Source organism: Penaeus vannamei, chromosome 19, assembly GCF_042767895.1.
Source record: "Penaeus vannamei isolate JL-2024 chromosome 19, ASM4276789v1, whole genome shotgun sequence".
Lineage (NCBI taxonomy): Eukaryota > Metazoa > Arthropoda > Malacostraca > Decapoda > Penaeidae > Penaeus > Penaeus vannamei.
This window is the reverse complement of record NC_091567.1, coordinates 37606702-37616701: the sequence shown is the minus strand read 5'-3', so window position 1 is coordinate 37616701 and position 10000 is coordinate 37606702. Positions and strand designations below refer to the sequence as shown.

The following is a 10000-nucleotide window of genomic DNA, read 5'->3' as shown; positions in this document are numbered from 1 at the left end:
TGGGGATTAGAAAGGATTAGAAAGGACAGTGGGGTTAGAAAGGATTGGAAAGGACAGTGGGGTTAGAAAGGATTAGAAAGGACAGTGGGGTTAGAAAGGATTAGAAAGGACAGTGGGGTTAGAAAGGATTAGAAAGGACAGTGGGGTTAGAAAGGATTAGAAAGGACAGTGGGGTTAGAAAGGATTAGAAAGGACAGTGGGGTTAGAAAGGATTAGAAAGGACAGTGGGGTTAGAAAGGATTAGAAAGGACAGTGGGGTTAGAAAGGATTAGAAAGGACAGTGGGGTTAGAAAGGACAGTGGGGTTAGAAAGGATTAGAAAGGACAGTGGGGTTAGACAGGATTAGAAAGGACAGTGGGGTTAGAGAGGATTAGAAAGGACAGTGGAGTTAGAAAGGATTAGAAAGGACAGTGGGGTTAGAAAGGATTAGAAAGGACAGTGGAGTTAGAAAGGATTAGAAAGGACAGTGGGGTTAGAAAGGATTAGAACGGACAGTGGGGTTAGAAAGGATTGGAAAGGACAGTGGGGTTAGAAAGGATTAGAAAGGACAGTGGGGTTAGAAAGGATTAGAAAGGACAGTGGGGTTAGAAAGGATTAGAAAGGACAGTGGGATTAGAAAGGACAGTGGGGTTAGAAAGGATTAGAAAGGACAGTGGGGTTAGAAAGGATTAGAAAGGACAGTGGGGTTAGAGAGGATTAGAAAGGACAGTGGGGTTAGAAAGGATTAGAACGGACAGTGGGGTTAGAGAGGATTAGAAAGGACAGTGGGGTTAGAAAGGATTAGAAAGGACAGTGGGGTTAGAAAGGATTAGAAAGGACAGTGGGGTTAGAAAGGATTAGAAAGGACAGTGGGGTTAGAAAGGATTAGAAAGGACAGTGGGGTTAGAAAGGATTAGAAAGGACAGTGGGGTTAGAAAGGATTAGAAAGGACAGTGGGGTTAGAAAGGATTAGAAAGGACAGTGGGGTTAGAAAGGATTAGAAAGGACAGTGGGGTTAGAAAGGATTAGAAAGGACAGTGGGATTAGAAAGGACAGTGGGGTTAGAAAGGATTAGAAAGGACAGTGGGGTTAGAAAGGATTAGAACGGACAGTAAGTTAGAGAGGTTGAAAGGGGGTTAGAAAGGATTAGAACGGACAGTGGGGTTAGAGAGGATTAGAACGGACAGTGGGAGGATTAGAAAGGACAGTGGGGTTAGAAAGGATTAGAAAGGACAGTGGGGTTAGAAAGGATTAGAAAGGACAGTGGGTTTAGAAAGGATTAGAACGGACAGTGGGTTTAGAGAGGATTAGAAAGGACAGTGGGGTTAGAAAGGATTAGAACGGACAGTGGGGTTAGAGAGGATTAGAACGGACAGTGGGGTTAGAGAGGATTAGAAAGGACAGTGGAGTTAGAAAGGATTAGAAAGGACAGTGGGGTTAGAAAGGATTAGAAAGGACAGTGGGGTTAGAAAGGATTAGAAAGGACAGTGGGGTTAGAAAGGATTAGAACGGACAGTGGGGTTAGAGAGGATTAGAAAGGACAGTGGGGTTAGAAAGGATTAGACAGGACAGTGGGGTTGGAAAGGATTAGAAAGGACAGTGGGGTTAGAAAGGATTAGAACGGACAGTGGGGTTAGAGAGGATTAGAAAGGACAGTGGGGTTAGAGAGGATTAGAAAGGACGGTGTGGTTAAAAGGATTGGAAAGGACATTGGGGTTAGAAAGGATTAGACAGGACAGTGGGGTTAGAAAGGATTAGAAAGGACAGTGGGGTTAGAAAGGATTAGAAAGGACAGTGGGGTTAGAAAGGATTAGAAAGGACAGGGGTTAGAAAGGATTAGAAAGGACAGTGGGGTTAGAGAGGATTAGAAAGGACAGTGGTGTTAGAAAGGATTAGAACGGACAGTGGGGTTAGAGAGGATTAGAACGGACAGTGGGGTTAGAGAGGATTAGAAAGGACAGTGGGGTTAGAGAGGATTAGAAAGGACAGTGGGGTTAGAAAGGATTAGACAGGACAGTGGGGTTGGAAAGGATTAGAAAGGACAGTGGGGTTAGAAAGGATTAGAACGGACAGTGGGGTTAGAGAGGATTAGAAAGGACAGTGGGGTTAGAGAGGATTAGAAAGGACACTGGGGTTAGAGAGGATTAGAAAGGACAGTGGGGTTAGAAAGGATTAGACAGGACAGTGGGGTTGGAAAGGATTAGAAAGGACAGTGGGGTTAGAAAGGATTAGAAAGGACAGTGGGGTTAGAAAGGATTAGAAAGGACAGTGGGGTTAGAAAGGATTGGAAAGGACAGTGGGTTTAGACAGGACAGTGGGGTTGGAAAGGATTAGAAAGGACAATGGGGTTAGAAAGGATTAGAAAGGACAGTGGGGTTAGAAAGGATTAGAAAGGACAGTGGGGTTAGAAAGGATTAGAAAGGACAGTGGGGTTAGAACGGACAGTGGGGTTAAAAAGGATTAGAAAGGACAGTGGGGTTAGAATGAATTGGAAAGGACAGTGGGGTTAGAAAGGATTAGAAAGGACAGTGGGGTTAGAAAGAATTGGAAAGGACAGTGGTGTTAGAAAGGATTAGAAAGGACAGTGGGGTTAGAATGAATTGGAAAGGACAGTGGGGTTAGAAAGGATTAGAAAGGACAGTGGGGTTAGAAAGGATTAGAAAGGACAGTGGGGTTAGAAAGGATTAGAAAGGACAGTGGGGTTAGAAAGGATTAGAAAGGACAGTGGGGTTAGAAAGGATTAGAAAGGACAGTGGGGTTAGAAAAGATTAGAAAAGATTAGAAAGGACAGTGGGATAAAGTAAGGGTTTGGTAAGTAAGCTTTGTCGTGATGGGTCGGTGTTTGTGACAAGCATGATGGCGTGTTAAAATGTCAGGCACCAGGTGGTAATTGTGGCCAGGTGCAGCCTCGGCATCTGTCTGCTGGAGGGTAATTTTTTATTTTTTTATATGTCTTTATTTATTTTATTGTTTTTTCATGGTTGTGATTTTTTTTCGTTGATTTGAGAGCGTTTTTTCTCTCTTTTTTGTGTGTTTAGTATTTTTTTTGTGTGTGTTTAGTATTTGTTTTTTGTTTTTCTTCTTCTTCTTCTTCTTCCTCTTCTTCTACTTCTTTAGATTGTTTCCGTTTTTTGGAGCGTTTCGTATTGTGGTTATCTCTGTCTCTCTCTCTCCGTCTCTTTTTCTCTCCCTTCCTTCAATTCTTCACCTGCCCTTCCTCTACAAATTTAGCGCTATGATAGGTCACGTGTACCAAGGTGTGTGCAGGTGTGCTTGGTGTTACCTGCCCCTCTGATGAGTCATCTAATATCTTGTCTGTCTGTCTGTCTGCCTGTCTGTCTGGGTAACATGTGTAGCAAAGAGACAATATAGATCTTTCATTTCGGTAATCCAAATCATTTTTTATTGTTGTTATTTGTTTATTTATTTATTTATTATTATTGATATTTTATTTTTTATTGGTTAGTAGTGTGTGTGTGTGTGTGTGTGCGTGTGCTTGTGTGTGTGTGTGTGTGTGTGTGTGTGTGTGTGTGTGTGTGTGTGTGTGTGTGTGTGTGTGTGTGTGTGTGTGTGTGTTGAGGGACGATGGTTAGCATGTATGAAAATGTAATTGTTTGAAACAAACCTTTTTTTTTCTTTTTTTATTATTTATTACTTGAAGCCGAGAAAGTGTTGTTAATGAAAAGAAAAAAGTCTTTTCATTTCTTCCTACATCGACACCTAAAAAGACAAGGCAAAATATTAGTAAGAGAATGGAGGATGTAGAAAATATGATATAAACACCAAAAAGTTCAAAGGGAAAATAGAAAGATGTAGAGAGAATGGAGAATAAACGCCTTTAATGAAAAAATAAGAATAAAGATAGATGTAAAGAAGAGATAACAAGCACAAATAAAATAGAAAGCAAAGGAATATAAGTGAGTATAGAATCTCCCCAAAAAAGATGTACGAATATGTAAATAGATAATAAAATAGAAACAATAAACACCTGGAAAATAGAAAAAGTAATGTAAGTAGACATAAAAAAGCCGTACGAGAAAGTAGATGAATGTAGAGCGAAAGTAGACAACCCAGCGTACGATGATCTACAGCATAGGGGACGAGAAGGAACATCATAACGTAGATATATTACATATATATATAGGTATTTCATTTCGGTAAAACAAATGTGATGTGTGCGTGTGTGTGTGTGTGTGCGTGTGCTTGTGTGTGTGTGTGTGTGTGTGTGTGTGTGTGTGTGTGTGTGTGTGTGTGTGTGTGTGTGTGTGTGTGTGTGTGTGTGTGTGTGTGTGCTTGTGCGTGCGTGTGTGTGTGTGCGTGTGCTTGTGTGTGTGTGTGTGTGTGATGTGTGTGTGTGTGTGTGTGTGTGTGTGTGTGTGTGTGTGTGTTAACTGTCTGTTTCGGAGATGCTTTCTCGACGGAAGTGATTAAGACGAGGCGATAGACGTTAGATAAAGTTATTTTTCTTTTCGTTTCTTTCTCTCTCTCTCTCTCTCTCTCTCTCTCTCTCTCTCTCTCTCTCTCTCTCTCTCTCTCTCTCTCTCTCTCTCTCTCTCTCCCTCCCTCTCTCCCTCTCTCTGAAACGAGTGGAGTTGGGGGCAAGGCAGTGCTAAAACCCACGGGGGATGTCCGGATGATTCGAAGTTATAATTTACAAAACAGTAATTTTTAAACAGGTGTTACCGCTCTACCCCCCCCCCCCCACCTGTGATAAATCAGGTATTATCAAGATAGCGAGCGATAGTATAAGTCAGGAGCGATCAGGTACTTTCCCAAAACCTCTTGAAGAAGAAGAAAGGAAAATACAGATAGAATAAACGGTTTGATAAAAAAAGAAAGTGAGGAAAGGATTAAGTTGATATTCCAAGCTATTTATTTCCCTCTCGCTTTCCTTTTTCCGACGCGATTTTAGCAAAATAATCCTTAGATTCGGACTCAGCAGCCCCACGGTGTATCAGACCGCCACGTCCATCGATCATTTATCAGTCCTGACATCTCCTTATCGCTATCTCCCCCCCCCCTCACCCTCACCCCCTGAGACTTTAATTCCTTCCCTCCTCCTCCCTACCCCCCCCCTACCCCCACCACCACGCCCCCTGTGAACCGCCTCCCGACGACATTCCTCCGCGACGAAGCTCGAGACATGAAGGGGTTTCTTCGCGTCCGTCTGCCCCGGGCGAGGTCCTCGTCGTCCCCTTCTTCCATCTCCTCCTCCTCCTCCTCCTCCGCCTCCGTCTGTGCCTCCTCCTCCTCCTCCGCCTCCGTCTGTGCCTCCTCCACGACCTCCTCCTCCGCCAAGTCCTCCTCCACGACCTCCTCCTCCGCCAAGTCCTCCTCCACGACCTCCTCCTCCGCCAAGTCCTCCTCCACGACCTCCTCCTCCTCCGAAGTTCCTCAAGGTACACTCCCCGAAACGCTTGGAAGTTTTCGTAGACAGTGAAAGGCATAAATTCGTGTTGTTTGTGTTCTTGTTTGTGTCTTCTCGTGCTAGAAGACACGAAAATATCTCTCTTTCTTTCTTTCTTTCTCCCTTCTCTCTCTCTCTCTCTCTCTCTCTCTCTCTCTCTCTCTCTCTCTCTCTCTCTCTCTCTCTCTCTCTCTCTCTCTCTCTCATTTCCCTCTCTCTCTTTCTCTCTTTTGACAGATGCATAGACCCTAGTGTTCTTCGTGTTCATCAAATAACTCTTTTTTTTTTGCGTGTTCACTTGACCGTAGATAATCCCGGTCGCCACGATAGCCAAGAATTAATTAAGGAAATCCTTCTAGATAGGGATGTTAATCGGGATTTGAGGATTTGAGGATTTACGGCCGGTTTGTTAGCATTGTGCGAGGCCCGACCCAAGGGATATTCGTAAATACAGACATGCATATACACAGGAATAAAGGTATATCTGTTTATATGTCTGGTAGATATACATTTATCTATCTATTTGCCCGGTTGATCGGCATGTCTAGACTGGTGAATGTGCTTTTTGTTTCTTTATTTATGCTTGACAAGTATACGAATATTCTTTGGTTCGGGGGGGGGGGCGATTTCGCGGCCAATTCTGAAGAGAAAGAAGGGGTGGAAGGGGAGGGAAGGAGGGAGGGGGGAGTGAAGAAGCGGAAGAGGAAGGAAGGGGTGGAAAAGTAGGGAAGGGGAGAGAAGTAGAAGGGGAGGGAAGGGAGGGAAGGGAAGCGAAGGGGAGAGAAGAGGTGGAAGAGGAGGGAAGGGAAGGGGAGTGAAGAGGTGGAAGAGGAGGGAATGGAGGGAAAGGATGGAAGGGAGGGAAGAGAAGGAAGGGGAGAGAAGAGGTGGAAGGGGAGTGAAGAGGAGGAAAGGAGTGGAATAAAGAGAAAGAGGAGGGAAAAGAGGCTGTATCTTGACCTGCACTGACGGCTTTGGTGGTATAAATCTCGATTTTTTTTTTTTTTCAGTGTGGTTCTTTATATAGCTTGCCTTTGATTCATTTTTATTAAGTTCATTAATATCACTTATATGAGGTGTTTTGACTGCCTTGTTTGTTTTTTCTTTTGTTGGTTTGACGGCGATTTATGGCCTATAATACCACGTGGGAGATTTGTTTATATGAATGTAATCATTATATGTCGTATTTTATTGATATGGAAAAAGACGAAAAAAGTATTAGTTATCAATAAGTTGTGTGTTAATAGATGTTTAAAAAGGAAGAATAAAAGAAAAATAATACTTCTTAATACGTCGTGTGTTTATAGATGTTAAAGAAAGAAAAAAAAAGAAATATAAGCTATAAGTCCGTTTCCCGCCTTTTTAAAAATTTTCTTTACATTGTATTTTTCATAACGGAAACATGCCAAGAATCAGTGTTTACGATGCGAATGCAGTATGAAAAGGAATGAACGAAAAAAAAGTTGTAAGTCCGTTTCCCGTCCCCCTTTCCCTCATTTCTTTACATTCTATTTTCCATAACGTAAATAAGCCAAGAATAAATGTTTACGATGTCTCTGACTTAATACATCGAGAATAATAATGAATGAACGAAGAAAAGAAAAAAAAGTGAGTCTGTTTCCCCTCTCCCCCCCCCCCCCTGTTTCTTTGCACTGTATTTTTCATAACGAAAACATGCCATGAATAAATGTTTACGATGTGAATGACTTAACACGTCAAGAATGATAATGAACGAAAAAAACAAAGTTGTGAGTCCGTATCCCCTCCTCCTCTAACTCTCGTTTTCTTTACATTTTATTTTTTTTCACAACGCAAATATGCCAAGAATAAATGTTATTTCAACGGAAATTGTAGCGAGTGATGGAAGCCCTCCTTTACGTGGAAGAGAAAGTGACAAATTAGAGATGAGGAAGAAATGGCGGGAAAGGCGTCTCATTTTGCAAATTTTGGCGAAGATGAGAAAATTGATATTAGAGGGGGGGGGGGGACGGTGGGTAGGCGGGCGGGGAGCGTGTGTACAGGTGTTGAATCGGTAGTTAATTACGGGGAACAGGTATTTTGTGCCTCTGCTTCTGTCTGTCTGTCTGTCTCTGTCTTTTCTCGCTGGGAGTCTCAATTTCTGTCTTGCTCTGTCTCTGATTCTCTATTTTCTATGTGTATTTGTGTGTCTTTGTCTGTGTGTTTGTTCTCTCTCTCTCTCTCTCTCTCTCTCTCTCTCTCTCTCTCTCTCTCTCTCTCTCTCTCTCTCTCTATCTATCTATCTATCTCTCTCTCTCTCTCTCTCTCTCTCTCATCTCATCTCATCATCTCTCTCTCTCTCTCTCTCATCATCATCATCTCATCATCTCATCATCATCATCTCTCTCTCTCTCACCACCACCACCATCATCATCAAAATAATCATCACCGCCACAACCATCATCATCATCACTACCATCATCATCGTTTTCGAATATATCATATATTAAAGTCAAATGTTTTAAGCGAATAAAAAAGTCGAATGTGTGTTTGTGTGAATATATTTGCGTTTATTAAAGCCAAATGTCTTTGTCTTTGTGTGAATATGCATTTGCGTTTATCTAAGCCGAATACCTTTGTCTTTGTGTAAAGGTACGTACGTCAATTACCAAATAGTAAATGCCCCAGGAATGTGATAAAAAAAAAAGCTTTGAATGGGGTCGATAAGTTACTCCGAGTAAGTCCATAATCTCGTGGTCCCGAGTGCGGCTGCTGCTGGGCGACCCTGATTTAGGCGCTCCAAGGACAGGGGGAATCGGGAAGGGTTAGCGCCTAAGTCACTGGGACCTAACACCTAAGGCAGCGGGATCAGGGGGCGGGGTCTGGAGACTCTGCTCTGTCTGTCTGTCTGTCTGGTTGTCTTGCTGTCTTGTCTGTCTTTTGCTTTCTTTTTTCTTTCTCGGTTTTGTGTGTTTGGTTGGCTGCTTGTTTTTTCTCTCTCTCGCTCTCGCTCTCTTTCTCTGTCCCTGTCCCTGTCCCTGTCCCTGTCCCTGTCCCTGTCCCTGTCCCTGTCCCTGTCTCTCTCTCTCTCTCTCTCTCTCTCTCTCTCTCTCTCTCTCTCTCTCTCTCTCTCTCTCTCTCTCTCTCATATATATATATATATATATATATATATATATATATATATATATATATATATATATATATATATATATATATCTTTCCCATTTCATCTGTCTCTCCCAATTTCCCACTCTTCCTTCCCATCTCCCCCTCCATCTCTCCCTTTATTGTCCCTCCCCCCCTTCCCTCCTCCTCCTCCTCCTCCTCCTCCGCCTCCACTCCCTCCCCTTTCCCTTCTCCTCTCCCTTCCCTCTCACTCTCCCTCCCTCCTTCCTTCCCCTCTCTCTCTCTCTCTCTCTCGTTCAATTTCCTCCTCCCTTCTCTTCTCGCTGCACCCCCCTCTCCCCCCCCCCCCCAAAAAAAAAAAAAAAAAAAAAAAAGTAGAGAAAAAGATAACCAATTTATTTTCCTTTCGTGAATGAATAAGCTGTATTGTTTCCTTCAGACTGGTTCCATCTGAAAGTCCGTTCATGTTTTTTTTTCTTTTTCTCTCTCTCTCTCTCTCTTTCTATTCTCTCTCTCTCTCTCTCTCTCTCTCTCTCTCTCTCTCTCTCTCTCTCTCTCTCTCTCTCTCTCTCTCTCTCTCTCTCTCTCTCTCTCTCTCTCTCTCTGGTGAGAAAATGAAGTGGGAGAAGAAAGAGAAGAAAAAAAGTGTAGTTGATGAAAAAGAATGAAAAAAACTGAAGAAGAGAATGAGTGTTTATAAGAATAATAGATTGAAATGAAAGTGAATGGAAGAATAAAACTGTGGAGAGAAGGAGAATATGAGAATAGAAGACGAAAGAGTAAATAGAATAAAATTGAGGACTGAATAGAACACGAAATAAGTGGATAGTAAATGTATATGAATAAGAAAAAAGTGATAAAACCGCAAGAAAATGGCAAAAAATAGTGAAAGCAGAGAGTATGCTGATAACGAAAAAAAACGATTGTTTATGTGCAATAGAAAGGAATTTATATGTATTTATATTTCTATCCACACCTTTCTCTATATCTGTATCAATATCTATGTTTATATCTATATCTACATATATATTCACATCTTTGCCGATGTCTATAATTATATGTGTATCTACATTTATATCTACATCTTTGTCTATGTCTGTATTTATATCTATATCTACATATATATCTACATCTTTTTCTTTGTCTATATTTATACCTATATCTACATTTATATCTATATCTCTGTCTATTTCTATAGTTGTATCTTTTTCCATATATGTCTGTAGGGGGAGGGGGAAGGAGGAGAAGAGGAAAAGGGAGAGGAATGGAGGAAAAGGGAGAGAAATGAAAAAAAGGGAGAAGGGTGGGAAATGTTTTCATATTTATTTGTTTATGTTTATACAATTTCTTATTCTTTGTTGTTTATATTATATATATATATATTTTATTTTGTATTTCTTGATGTTTTCATATTTATTTGTTTATACATATTCTTATTCCTTGCTGTTTATATTTTTTTCTATTTTTTTTTCTTTTTAGTGTGTTCACATTTATTTGTTTAAGTTTATACATTTTCTTGTTCCTTGC

At 41.5% G+C, this 10000-nt stretch overlaps 1 protein-coding gene across 6 annotated transcripts in view; it reads left to right on the top strand.

Moving 5' to 3' along the window:
* Positions 1 to 10000, top strand: part of LOC113808654 (high affinity cAMP-specific and IBMX-insensitive 3',5'-cyclic phosphodiesterase 8B) — a 62654-nt gene that overhangs the window by 12181 nt on the left and 40473 nt on the right. For 3 of the 6 annotated variants that reach the window (XM_070134295.1, XM_070134297.1, XM_070134294.1), the window contains exon 1: positions 5097 to 5378. The exons of the other annotated variants lie outside the window; for them this stretch is intronic. In XM_070134295.1, coding sequence (XP_069990396.1) covers positions 5123 to 5378 — 256 coding nt within the window. In that variant the 5' untranslated portion in view covers positions 5097 to 5122. Of the gene's footprint in view, positions 1 to 5096; positions 5379 to 10000 lie in introns of those variants that run through there. 6 annotated transcript variants of the gene reach the window in all.